This window comes from Erinaceus europaeus, chromosome 2 (genome assembly GCF_950295315.1).
Source record: "Erinaceus europaeus chromosome 2, mEriEur2.1, whole genome shotgun sequence".
NCBI lineage: Eukaryota > Metazoa > Chordata > Mammalia > Eulipotyphla > Erinaceidae > Erinaceus > Erinaceus europaeus.
The window spans coordinates 187,965,689-187,979,857 of record NC_080163.1 but is presented as its reverse complement, the minus strand read 5'-3'; the positions used below and the strand labels follow the sequence as shown (position 1 = coordinate 187,979,857).

Sequence of the window (14,169 nt, the reverse complement as noted above, 5' to 3'; positions counted from 1 at the left end):
GCACCATAATGTGTGCATTTAACCAGGTGCCCAGCACCCAGACATTAGTTTTGTTTTTCTCCAAATCACAACTTCTTTGTGGGGGCTCTCAGCTCTCACTGACTAGTTCTGTTGGTTTGCCTGCCTGGCATAGTACTTGTGTCTGGTAGTAAAACCCAACGTTTGATAGAAGGAGGCACACACCTTTCCATGTGACTTAAGACAGGCTGCCCTTACCCCCTGCCACGCACTAGACACTGGATGACCAGAATAAGTCATACCAGAGGGAGAAAGGCATTAGCTCAGGCAAGGCCATGTGATAAACCGGATACTAAGGTCAAGTTAAAGACACCCAAGGCACTGAGTGCTGGTATCTACCACAGGATTCTTCTTGTTTGTTTTAGGAATGAGTTATCTTGGGGGAGGGGCACACCAGTTGAGCACACACATTAAGTGTGCAAAGACCTAAGTTCAAACACCCGGTCCCCACCTGCAGGGGGAGGTTTCCTGAGTGATGGAGCAGAGCTGCAAGTGTTTCATTTTTCTTTTACTTTTCTTTTTTATTTTTTTAAATATTTTTTTTTATTTTCCCTTTTGTTGCCCTTGTTGATTTTTTATTTATTTACTTATTCCCTTTTGTTGCCCTTGTTGTTTTATTGTTGTGGTTGTTATTGTTGTTACTGATATCATTGTTGTTGGATAGGACAGAGAGAAATGGAGACAGGAGGGGAAGACAGAGAGGGGGAGAGAAAGATAGACACCTGCAGACCTGCTTCACCGCTTGTGAAGCGACTCCCCTGAAGGTGGGGAGACAGGGGCTCAAACAGGGATCCTTATGCCGGCCCTTGTGCTTCACGCCACCTGTGCTTAACCCGCTGCGATACCGCCCAACTCCCGCCCTTGTTGATTTTTATGGTTGTTGTAGTTATTATTATTGTTGTTACCGATGTCATTGTTGTTGGATAGGACAGAGAGAGGAGGGGAATACATAGAAGGGGAGAGAAAGACACCTGCAGACCTTCTTCACCGCCTGTGAATCGACACCCTGCAGGTGGTGAGCCGGGATCTTGAACCAGGATCTTTATCCCGGTCCTTGCGCTTCATGCCACTTGCACTTAACCCACTGTGCTACCGCCCAACTCCCAAGTGTCTCATTTTTCTCCCCCCTTCCTACGCCCTTTTTCCCTCTCAATTTGTCTCCATAAAAATAAATTCCTTTTTTTCTCAAACCACTTTGAATAGTTTCTGACCCTTATAGCACTGTCCTACTATTCTCCAGAGGCAATAATTCCCCTTTGCAACCCCAATATGAAAATATCATTCAGCCTGAGGAGTCAAAGATAATAAAAAATAAGAGCCTTTATAGATGTCTCTGGGTGGGGAGAAGTTAAAAAAAAAAAAAAGATAAATAACCATTATGTACAATTTCCAATGGTGAAATCCTCCCAGCCACCCTTTCCAACTTTGACTTCCAACAAGTTCAAGGTAGACATAGGCACCACCAAGTAAATACAAAAAGAAAAACAAATCCAGGCTCTGTCTCCAGGCTCTGATGGAGAAAGGGCAGTCAGGCCTAAAGGGGGGGGGGGAAGAAAACAGAAAAAACAGCGTAGGAAGCATTAGAAAGGAACACCCTTGGACCCACCCCCTTTTGTGCTCCCTAATAAGTGAAACCACAAAGCTCCTGCTACGGCTCCCCAGGATGACCTATCTGGCAGGCGAGAATTCTACCACTGAACCACCCGTGCAGGGTGACCTATCTGAAGCCCATAGGTCTTGCCAAGTGAAACTAGCAAACAGCTCACTTAGGGAGACAAGAAGAAGGATGCAAAACTGAATGAAACTGATTCAGAACTCCAGCCCTCCAGAGAGTCTACCCTCTTCATTATCTGCAGAGAAAGGATGACTACAGGGAAAGCAGGGGCTGCCTTCGCCCAGCGCGCCCCATTGTGCGGGGGGATGGAAAGGTAGCTACCTCGCGGGCGTAGACGGAAGGAGCTGATATGACATAAATCGAACGTGAGTCTCCATCTTCCCGGCGAGTCCAGTCTGCAGACGGGCTGTGAAAGGAAAAGAATAAAACCTGAGCTTTATTATGATTATCATTATTGTTGTTGTCATTATTGTTGTAAGACACTGGGCCAGGCAGTGGCAAACCTGGCTAAGAGCACATAGTACTATGCCCAAGGAGCAGGGTTCGAGCTCGCACTCCTAACCTGCAGGGGGGGACGTTTCAGGAGTGGTGAAGCAGGTCTTTTTCTCTCCCTCTTTCTCTTTTTTAAAGAATTTATTTATTCAGGAGAAAGGTAGGAGGAAAGAACCAGACATCACTCTCGTACATGTGCTGCCAGGGATCAAACAAGGGACCTCATGGTTAAGAATCCAATGCTTGGGAGTCGGGCTGTAGCACAGCAAGTTAAGCGCAGGTGGCGCAAAGCACAAGAACCGGCATAAGGATCCCAGTTTGAACCCCGGCTCCCCACCTGCAGGAGAAGCAGGTCTGCAGGTGTCTATCTTTCTCTCCTCCTCTCTGTCTTCCCCTCCTCTCTCCATTTCTCTCTGTCCTATCCAACAACGACAACAACAATAATAACTACAACAAAAAAACAACAAGGACAACAAAAGGAAATAAGTAAATAAAATAAAATATTTTTTTTAATTAAAAAAAAAAAAGAATCCTATGCTTCATCAGTGCGCCACCTCCCGGACCACCACAAATACATTTTTTAAACAATATTTATTAGGGGCTTTGGAGACGGAACATAGAGGTTCTGCAAGACTCTCATGCCTGCGCCACCTCCCGGACCACTCTCTATCTCCCCTCCCCTCTCAATTTCTCTCTGTCCTGTCAAATACAGACAAGGAAACAGCATAATGGTTATACAGAGACTCTCATGCCTGAGGCTCCAAAGTCCCAGGTTCAATCTCCTGTACCACAAGTCAGAGCTGAACAGTGTTGTAGGGGCAGGAAGAAAAAAAAAAATAGCCACGGGAGTGGTGGATTCGCACCAAGCCCCAGCAATAACCGTGGTGACGATCAATCAGTAGCAGGCTCGGCTCCGGCTTCAGGTGGCCTGGAGGGGCTGAAGCTGTGGCCCTGGAGTCTCAAGCCTGAAAGTCTGTTTGCACAATCGTCCTGCTGTGTGTCCAGCCCAAGACCCGGACTCTAAATGAAGTCTCGCGGCCAACACCCAGAGGAACCCCAAACCGACTAGAGGCACAATGGGACGACCCAATCCATTTTCTAGTGGAGAGCTGGGAGAAGGGGCCCGGGAAGGTGCGAGGAGGAACCAGCCGTGAGCCTGGGGCAAGCAGCCTTGGAGCAGGTGTGGGCAGGCAGCCTAGCGGGCAGGTAGCCTGGAGGGTCAGGTAGTGGGGGGGGGGGCAAATAGCCTGAGGGGGACAGGTAATGGGGGGCAAGTAGCCGGAGGGGGGCAGGTAATCTGGGGGGGGCAGGTAGCCTAGCGGGCAGGTAGCCTAGGAGGGTCAGGTAGTGGGGGGCAAGTATCCTGAGGGAGGCAGGTAATGGGGGGCAAGTAGCCGGAGGGGGGCAAGTAATCTGGGGGGAGCAGTAGCCTGAGGAGCAGGTAATGGGGGCAGGTAGCCTAGCGGGCAGGTAGCCTAGGAGGGCAGGTTGCCCGGGGGCAGGTGCGTGGCCGCCCGCCCTCACCTCGCGCAGTCCCCCGCACCCTCGTGCGCCGTCGAGTTGTTGAGCGCGTCGGGGGGCGCGAGCACCGACGGCTCCGAGGTGCCCGCCAGCAAGCGCGACGCTGTATCGTGGCCGGGGCCGCGGCGCCGCACGTGCATCAGCAAGAGCGCGACACCGGCCAAGCCCGCGGCCGCCAGCAGGGCCAAAGCCGGCGGCCACAGGAAGCGCTGCGGGTCCTCCTGTCCTCCCTGTGGGGCCGCGGGCAATGCGCCTGCGCCGTCGTCCTCCGCGCCGTCGGGGTGCACTGGGAACTCGCAGCGCGGGCCCATGTAGCCGGGCGCGCAGGCGCAGACGAGGCCGGAGAAGTGCGCGTAGCAGCGACCGCCGTGGGCGCAGGGGCGCGCGGCGCAGGGGTCCGCGCGCTCCCGACAGTCGCGGCCGCCGAAACCCAGCGCGCACGAGCAGCGGCGCGCGCCGCCGCCCTCCAGGCACGTGCCGCCGTTAGCGCATGCGCGGGCGGCGCAGTCGTCCAGGTCGTGTTCACAGCGGGGCCCCGCGAAGCCCGCGCGGCAGCGGCAGCGGAGGGCGTGGCCGAGGTCCAGGCAGAGGCCGCCTGCGGGGAGGGAGGGGTGTCAGGGGCCATGCACGCCCTGGATGCCCCGCCCATACCTGTATTTATTATTTTTAATCTTCATTTACTTATTTATATGATGGTAGGCGTAGATAGCATAATGCAAAGAGATTCTCATGCCTGAGCCTCCAAAGTCCCAGGTTCAATTTCCCTGCACCATCTTAAGCCAGGGCAAAGCAGTCCTCTGATAATTTTTTAATTTTAATTATAATAAAATAAAGCTATAAAGAAAATTTAGGACAAAAAATGATTTGATAGGACAGAGAGAAATTGAGAGGGGAAGGGGAGATAGCAAGAGAGACACCTGCAGCCCAGCTTCACCGCTTGTGAAGCTTCCCCCCTGCAGGTGGGGACAAGGACTTGAACCCAGGTCCCTGCACATTGTAATGTGGGCACTCAACCAGGTGCGCCACTGCCCAGACCCTTCTTTTTAAAATATATTTCATTTTTATGAGAGAAAGAGAGGTATAGAGAGAAAAATACAGAGAGAGGGACCAGAGCACTGCTCAGCTCTGACTTATGGTGGTGCTGGGGATTGAATTTAGGACGCTGGAGCCTCAGGCATGAAAGTCCTTTTGAATCACCATTATAGTATCTCCCCTGCCCCCACTATTTATTTTTTAATATTTATTTATTCCCTTTTGTTGCCCTTGTTTTATTCTTGTGGTTATTATTGTTGTCATCGTTGTTGGATAGGACAGAAATGGAGAAAGGAGGGGAAGATAGAGAGGGGGAGAGAAAGATAGACACCGGCCCTGAGAGTCTAATGTTTTATCTACTGCGCCACCTCCAGCTGGCTCTATTTTCCTTCTGTCTACGTCACCATCTAACCTCCTATATAATTTGCTCATTATTATCTGCCTGCTGTCTGATTTGTCCCCCACTGTCTTCCCAGTGACTTCCCAGTGTCTTCCCAGGGAGATCTGTCACACAACAGTTGTTCAGCACATGCTTATGAGTGAGGAACAGCCCCTGGCCTATTATACAGGAGATCAAGAGGATGGGTGGGGCCCGGCAGGTCACTTCCCCAGGCTAGAGTCTTAGATGAGGCAAAGGAAGGACCCCCCTCTTAGGACTGAGCTCAGCTCTGCTCCTGCCCACTGAGCCACCCAGCCAGACACCCCCACACCCTCACACCCATCCCTCCATTCGGCCTCCCACCTCACCATTCTGGCAGGGCCGCAAGCTGCAGCGGTCCACCCTCTTCTCACAGTTGGAGCCTTGGAAACCAGGAGGGCAGTGGCAGACATAGGCCGAGTCCGGGTCTGCGCCTCCCACACACAGGCCTCCATTGAAGCAGGGCCCGTCAGCACACGTCACCCCGCTCACCTCACAGCGCAAACCGTAGAAGCCCCGGGGACAGGCGCATTCGAAGGAGCTAGGTGTCTCCTGAGGAGGGGGCAAGAGGACTTGGGACTAGGACCTCCTCCTCGGCACCAAATCCCACCCACCCCGTCCTCAGTCTGGACCATCAGGTGCTGGAAGCATAAGGCCCCAAGTTCAATCCCCAGCTCCATGTGAGAGCAACAAAGACAATAGAGGAATACTGTGGAAAAGCAATGCTCTGTGGAAGGTAGAGCAGTGCTTTGGTCTCCCCCCAACCTCTCAAATAAAATAAATAAATAAATATAAAATAAAAATCAGTGTGGGGTGGGGTATTGGAGGAGAAGTAATGGCAACCCCTGCTGAAAACACACCTTACCATACTCAAGATCCCAGGTTCAAGCCCTCAGTCCCCACCTACTGGGGGGAAGCTTCATGAGTGGTGAAGCGGGGCTGCAAGTGTCTCTCTCTCCCCCCCCTCAATTTCTCTCAATAAAATAGAACAGAATAGAATAGAATGAAAGAGAGGAAAAGTGGCCACAGAGAATAATAGATTCTTCTTTTTTTTAATTAATTTATTTATTTATTTTTGCCTCCAGGGTTATCGCTGGGGCTCAGTGCCTGCACTATGAATCTGCTTCTGGAGGCCATTTTTTCCGTTTTGTTGCCCTTGTTGCTTTATCATCATTGTGGTTGTTGTTGTTACTGCTGTCATTGTTGTTGGATAGGACAGAGAAAAATGGAGAGAGGAGGGGAAGACAGAGAGGAGGAGAGAAAGACAGACACCTGCAGACCTGCTTCACTGCCTGTGAAGCGACTCCCCTGCAGGTGGGGAGCCGGGGCTCGAACCAGAATCCTTACCCCACAACTTGTGCTTCGTGCCATGTACGCTTAACCCACTGCGCTACTGCCTGGCCCCCTGGGAGTAGTGGATTCTTAATGCCTGCACCAAACTCCAGCAATAACCCTGGTGTCAATTTAATAAATAAATAAATAGGGGAGGGGGCAACAAGAGGGGGAGAAGAAAAATAAAGAGGTGGAGAAGGACTAAAAAAAGAAAAAGATTCTTTCAGCAACAGTGGACTAGGCAGGAATAAACCCTCACAAACAATAAATGTGTGTTTCTGAGGAGATGGTTCAGCATTAGAGCACATGCTTCCCAAGCGGAGGTCCTGGGTTCTACCCCTAGCACCTTCTAAAGGAGGAAAGAGGGAGGCGGGCGGTAGCGCAGCAGGTTAAGCACAGGTGGCATAAAGCACACGGACCGGCATTAAGGATCCCAGTTTGAGCCCCCGGTTCCCCACCTGCAGGGGATTTGGTTCACAGGTGGTGAAGCAGGTCTGCAGATGTCTATCTTTCTCTCCTCCTCTCTGTCTTCCCCTCCTCTCTCCATTTCTCTGTCCTATGCAACAACGACAACAGTAGTCACTACAACAATAAAAAAAAAAAAAGGGCAACAAAAGAGAATAAATAAATATTTTAAAAAATAAATAAAAGAGGAAAGAAAGCATCGCCTGCCTGGTCCAGTCTCCCAACCCAGTTCCATCTCTAGAGACCAAAAGTGGAGCTCTCTTTGTCCAGGGAGACTGCTGTCCATCTCTGCTTCACAGGAACCTGAGCCCAGAGCGTGTCGCTGTTCTGGAGCGTCAGTGACCAAGCGGCCATGAGGGGCTGTGATTTCTCCAGACACCCAGCTGGCTCCTGACGCCACAGCCTTGCCCAGACAGCAGCTCAACCCAGACAGCAGCCTCCCTCCCCAGTCACATCCCCCAACTGATGTCCCCACTGGAACCATCTCCTGGAAGCCCTCTCTGATGCCCATTGTCCCTCCAATAAGGGCCCCCCTCCAACCCACCTGATTTCCCCTCTACGTTTAAACCCTGAGCTGTTCTCTAGCCTACAGAGATGGGGAGTAGTCACCCCACAAACCCAGAATTCCTCACTATCCCCACCTCTACACTCCATCACATTCCTATCAGCACTAGACCCCTTGATGCAAGAATGGACTCCTCCAGGAAGCTCTCCCTGACTGGTAGGTACCCCAGACCTCCCCAGACTGTGCCTCTTGGAGTCCCACATAAAGGGTATTGGGCACCCACCCCCAACCCCCAGTGGAGAACTGATCTGGATGAAGAAGGAGGGGTGATACTGACACTACAGCTGCCCCCATTGGCACAGGGGTTTCCATCGCAAGGTCCAGGCCTGGGTACGAGGCATCCAGTGATGGCAGAGGACGGCGAGCCCCTGGGGCTGAGGCAGCTGCTGGCAGGGGCAGGGACGGTGCAGAGGGGCCCAGTCCAGCCGTCTAGGCAGCGACATTCACCAGGCAGCTCACAGAAGCCGTGCTCTGGGTTGCAGCCTGCCCGACACACCACTGCTGGGGGAAGAGAGGCAGGTGGGAGAAGACAGTCCTTGGAAAAGGGCATAGTCAGGAGGAGTCAGAAAAGTCCCTGGGGCTCTCCGCACAGCCACTGCCTGACTTTGTCCTCATGACAGACAGTCCTCTGGGCTGAGATGCGGCTGTTTACAGACAGGGAAACAGGCTGAGGGAGGTGAGGTCACTGACCCAGCAGTGAGTTAAACCCTGGCTAATGGGATGGGTTCCAGAGCTGGACTCTGGCTCAGAGAATGGAGCAGCACTCAATGAAGTCTGAGCTTGGAAACAGAATAAAGGAAAGGTCTGAGGGGTGGGGAAAGGAACCCCCTTGTCCTGTCAGGGAAGCTGGTAGTGGGGGCAATGAATTAGGGCAATCTGGTAGGAGCTCAATCTACCCAGGGGCTTTCATGGGGCTCAGAAATTGAGGGGTAGGGTGGTCTGAGGGTCCCCAGGGTGGAAATGGCAAACTTTAGAAAGTAAAGAGGTCCAGTCTGAACTAAAGGGGAGGGAAGATATGAGGGAAAATGGAAAAGGGACATTGGGAGGAGTTCCTAAAACTCCAGGGGGGGAGGGACTTTGTGGATGTGAGACTGATAAGAGTACAGGGAACCAAGCCCCAGCAATAACCCTGGTGGCAATAAAATCAAATCATAATATAATATAATATAATTAATATAATATTGACACAGAAGAAGGGGTAGATAATGACACCCCATTGAGTGCACCTGTGAGGGTGTGGCGGGGTAAAGCTTTAAGACTAGTGAGGCAAGGGCTGCAGGTGTCTCTCTTTCTCTATCTCTCCCCCTTGCTCTCAATCTCTCTCTGTACTATCAATTTTTTTTTTTTTTTGCCTTCAGGGTTATCACTGGGGCTCAGTCCCTGCACTACGAATCCACTGCTCCTGGAGGCCATTTTTTGCATTTTGTTGTTATTGTTGCCATTGCTGTTGTTGTTGGATAGGACAGAGAGAAATCGAGAGAGGAGGGGAACACAGAGGGGGAGAGAAAGATAGACACCTGCAGACCTGCTTCACCTCCCGTGAGTGACCACCCCCCTGCAGGTAAGGAGCCTGGGACTCAAACCGCGATCTTGTGCTGGTCCTTGCGCTTTCCGCCATGTGCGCTTAATCCACTGCGCTACCGCCCGGACCCCCCAAATAAATTATTTTTAAAAGAAAAAAAATGCAGGGAAGATGGCCCCAGGAGGTGGTGCTGTGGATAAACGGTTGGACTGTCAAGGATGATGCCCTGGGTTTGATCCCCCACCATTGCATGTGCCAGAATTTTGCGGTTTCTCTTCTCTATTCCCCTCCCCCGCCCAGAAATATATCTTTTAAAATAAAACGTGCATTGGAGAGAGCAAGAGCCTGGGGTGCCCAGACAGGCTGGAGAGGAGACTAGGGTCCTCAGTGCCCTCCCCCCGAAATAGCATCTGGATTGTGGTAGATTGCAGAAGGCGAGGCAGGGCGGGGCAGGGTCCTCAGCCCCCCCTCAACCCCCTAAGTGGACAACAGCACGGTGGAGCAGGGGCTGGGGCGGCCGTGTTCCCTAGCTCCCTGGATCGGTGTGGATTTTTTTTTTTTTTGGGGGGGGGAGTGTTCTGAAGATTCCAGTCCCTGGAAGAGGGTCCCTGGGGTACAGGTGACAGAGGGGGCGAGAGTGGAGCAGAGTGGGACGCGGTGGGGGTCAGGACTCACGTGGTGCCGCGCACTCGTCCTCCACCGGCGCGCAGGGGCGCAATCCAGGTCCGCACCGCGAGGGGGCGCTGCGCGAGCGACAGAGACGCGCACACGCAGCCCCGACGGCGGGCGGCTCGCAGCGCGCGCGGTAGGAGAAGCGCAGCTCCCAGGCGCCTGCGCGCTGCACGTCCCGGGCCCACGGGCCCCCGGCCGCCAGGCGGCGCCGCCCGGCCACACGCGCCAGCAGGCTCCAGACGGGCCCTGCGGGGAGAGGGGGCGGCTGGGGTGAGGATCGCAGTCCCCCCAAAGGAAGACTGTAACTCCCCCAACACCCCCAGCCTACCAGGCCGTGTTCCCATCTAATACTCCATCATCATCTCTCGCAGAAGCAGGTAAGAACCCGCACTGTGCATCAGATTCCTAGTATCGATATATAAACGTAGCTATGGGGCTGGAGTAGACAGCATAATGGTTATGCAAAGAGCCTCTCATGCCTGAGGCTCCAAAGTCCCAGGTTCAACCCCTCACACCAACCAATAGCCAGAGCTGAGCAGTGCTCTGGTGGAATAATAATACTAGTCGATGTGAAGTAGGTAAGTGTGACAGGGAAGTAGCTCAGTGGATAGGGTTCATTCCTTGCATGCATTAGACTCAGGGATGGATCCCCTGCCCCACTTATGACAGAGTGGTATTATGCTCTGCTTTCTTTCCTGTGAGTCAGGCAGAAAAATAGATTTGATATATAACTTATCTTACTTTTTCAAACTTGTTTTTAGATGAACACAAAGAGGCAGAGAAAGAGACCACACCTGCAAGCAGGCTACCAGTGTCTCTCTCCCTTTCTATCTCCCCTCCCTTCCCAATTCCTCTGTCCTGCCCTATCAAGTATAACAGAAAGAAAGAAAGAGGGAAAAAAAAAAAAAGGAAAAATGGCCACCAGGAGCAATGGATTCACAGTGCTGGCACAGAGCCCCAGTGATAACCCTGGTGGCAAAATAATAAGTCAAGTGCCGCCACAGCAGGACTGTGGGTCCTCTATTCTGCTCCAGTAGCTTTTGATTCCTTTATTGTAAGAGATTTCAACCCAGTCCACTTGAGAGAAGGGCCACTGACTCCTACATCCTATGCCAAGGCATTATTATTATTAATAATATAGAAATGGAGAGAGAGATGGGGGAGAGAGCAGCATTGAAGTTCCATTCAGTGGGTGCCAGGCTTAAACCTGGGTCTCAAACAAGACAAAGCAGCACACTATCCAAGGGAGCTAGTCCCACCAAGTCATCTCCATGTCAAGATGGTCAGCAGCCAGCTGTGGGGCATCACAGGTCTGGTAATCATGTGAACACTCCACTCCACAAACCATCCCAGATCACTCTCTAAGGCCTCACATTGGGCCTTCACTGCTTGAAGTCCCCAAACTGAAACCACTCACCTCCAATCTGTTCTCCTAACTCCTCTCTCCAGGTTTCGATGATGAGAGAGAAGGTGCCCTGGATGAGTGGAGAGTGGGGCAAAGAAGAGAAAGGGAGATAGTGATCAGGGACAGGGCAGGTATTTGATAAAGACCAGAATTTAGAAGTGGCAAGTGACGAGCCTGGAAGAACACACAGGCAGGGAGAGAGTCATAGGAACTTGTTTAACATCTTTTGGCTTTTGTGAGTGAGCATTTACTATATGGTAAACACTTAACTGCAGATACCTGGCTGAAACCATGAGGGTCCCTTTTTTTTTTAAGTTTAAATTTTTTTTTTAAATTTTTTTATTAGAAAGATAGGAGGAGAGAGAAAGAACCAGACATCACTCTGGCACATGTGCTGCCAGGGATTGAACTCAGGACCTCATGATGCTTGAGAGTCCAAAGCTTTATCACTGCGCCACCTCCTGGACCACCAGGGTCCCATTTTATAGATGAGGAAACAGAAGCTGGAGAAGGGAACGTCTCCTGTCCCAAGGACAAAAGTCTAGAATTCAAATAAAGGTGGAGACCGCATGGTGGTTCAGTAAAAAGACTTTCATGCCTGAGGCTCTGAGCTTCCAGGTTCAATTCCCAGCACCACCATAAGCCAGAACTGAGCAGTGCTCTGGTGTGTGTGTGTGTGTGTGTGTGTGTGTCTGTCTCATTAAGATAAATAAATAAACTATCAAGAAAACAGATTGGTGCACCTGTATGCTTTGGGGCCTGGGGGTGGGGGATAGGATCTGGGAGACAATATGAACACTATCATAAGAGGAGATTGGGGTTCTTGTAAAAATGAGAATACCAATGTGTAAGGACCCCCAAAGGTCACAGGTAGGGTTCTATGAATTTTAAGATTTCTTAAGTGTGAGCTTGGAGCTTCTGGGAATTTAAGGTCCCCAACATATAGAAGCTGTAACTGGAGTCAGAAAATGTGGGCTCCCGAGTGAGTAGATCATGAGGGGAGGGTTTCTTAGAATTTGGGATTCAAGAATGTAGAGTTACGCTTCTGAGTCTGAAGTCCCCAGGAGACCGACTTGGGGTCTTAAGGCTTGGGTCCACAAGATTGTGTGGGTTTATGGAGCCCCCGGGGAGCTCACCGGCCAGGCACCCCGGAAGGGCAGGAGCAGGGGGCCGTCAGGCGGCGGCAGGTGGGGCGCAGGCTGCCTGGGCGGCTCGGTGTAGACGGGGCCGCGGGCACTGAGCGCCGCGCCCAGGGCGCATGGAGCCTCGGCCGCCTCCTCCGAGCCCCCGGGCCGCAGGCAGACCCTGAAGACCAAGCGGCAGAGCCCCCGGGCGCCGCAGGGGGACTGTGGGGCCCCTGGGCCGGGCCCCGGACCGAAAGAATGGATCTGCAGCTCGAAGACACCCGCCGGCTGAGCCTGGAGCAGAAAGGGGACCCAGTGAGCGAGGGGGCGCGGGCACCCAGGCGCACCCTACACCCCACACAACCCCCAGGATCCGCGGGTGGCGCCGCCTCCCGCCCCCCACCCCCGAGCGCTTTCTCTGACCTGGGGAAGCAGCAGCAGCAGCAGCGGCAGCGACAGGACCACCGCGAGGGACCGGAGCAGGAGCATCTGCGGGGCGACCATGGCCTTTGGGGTCCGCAGCCGCCGGCATGGGGGGCTTTATATCCCGGGCGCAGCCCCGCCCATTCAGGCAGCTGCCCCGCTGCAAGGGGACCTCCGCGGGGGTGGGGTGGGGGTGGGCACCCGCGAGGCGGTGTGCGGCCGAGGCTGGGTAGGGCTGAGGTCAAGCCTGTGTGTGGACGGTAAAGATTTCTTTTTTAGTATTGTAATTATTAATTTTTTAACTTTATTCATTCGTTTTATTTTGATAGGACAGAGACATATCAAGAAGGGATAGGAAGAGAGGGAGATTAGGATTTCAGTGAGACTCAAATGCTTGAATAGACACATGTGCCCAGAATAACATTTGGCAGATAGTGTCACTGATATTTAATGTTTTATTTATTTTTAACGAATGAGATAGAGGAAAATATACAGAAAGAGACCAGAGCACTGCTCAGTTCTGGCTAATGGTGGTACTGGGCATTGAACCTGGGAGCTCAGAGACTCAGGTAGTAAAGCTGTTTGCAGAACCATTATGCTGTGTCCCGAGCCCTGACTGATATTTAATATACTGAAATAGAACTTGTTTATACATCAGATTTTTAAAATTTCTTTATTGGGGACTTAATGGTTTACATTCAACAGTAAAATACAATAGTTTGTACATGTGTAACATTTCTCAGTTTTTCACATAACGATTCAATCCCCACTAGGTCCTCTGGCATCGTGTTCCAGGACCTGAACCCTTCCCCCCCCCTCCGTCTTTTACTTTGGTGCAATACTATACTTCAGATTTTAGGGTGTTTTTTGTTTGTCTGTTTTCCAATTTATAGGGAAAAGTGAAATTGAGAGAGAAGAGGAAGATAGGGAAAGAGACAGACACCAGCCACACTGCTTCACCGCTCATGAAGCCCCCCCCACACACACACCAAAGGTGGGAACTGGGGTCCATTAAACCAGGTCCTGGATGGAGCATGGTGATGTGTGTGCTTAACCTGGCGGGCTACTGCCCAACACCTCCCTGCCCTGGCCCTCTAGGGAGGGATTTTAAGATCCATGAATGAATATGCGTGGTGCTGAGCTAGAGTGGTGGAGGGTGTGTTGTTTTTGTGATAGCTTGTCAACGTGTACCTGAAAATTGTGTGCGGATAAGCCTATTAGCCAGGTTGCACAATTTAAGGGCACGTGTGTGTGTGTGTGTGTGTGTGTGTGTGTGTGTGTGTGTGTGTGTGTGTGTGTGTGAGAACTGGGGAAGAGGGGAAGAATGGAGGTGACCATGGGATCACAGGATCATGTGGCTCTGCGGTCCCTTGTCCTTGCAAGTCTGTGTGTGAGGCTCTATGCTGGGGGGGGGGGGGGGAGTGCCACGGTCTGAACAGGTGACAGTGGCCTGCAGGTGCCTCTTGGTGGCTGCACGGTGAGTCACTCAGGGCACACGTGTCGAGATTGGGTGTGTGTGTGGCGGGGGGTTTCTGTGGGTGTATCTGTGTGTGACCACGATGAAG

At 52.1% G+C, this 14,169-nt stretch overlaps 1 protein-coding gene across 1 annotated transcript; it reads right to left on the bottom strand.

Moving 5' to 3' along the window:
- Nucleotides 1-225: 225 nt before the first annotated feature.
- DLL3 (delta like canonical Notch ligand 3) lies at nt 226-12,685 on the bottom strand. The gene is made up of 9 exons (XM_060185921.1): nt 12,605-12,685; nt 12,194-12,475; nt 11,070-11,127; nt 9,656-9,898; nt 7,736-7,956; nt 5,426-5,648; nt 3,650-4,241; nt 1,955-2,039; nt 226-1,552 (listed from the first exon to the last, which is right to left on the bottom strand). Exons 1-9 carry the CDS (start codon nt 12,683-12,685, stop codon nt 1,547-1,549), a joined length of 1,791 nt encoding a protein of 596 aa, XP_060041904.1. The 3' UTR covers nt 226-1,546.
- Nucleotides 12,686-14,169: the final 1,484 nt, after the last annotated feature.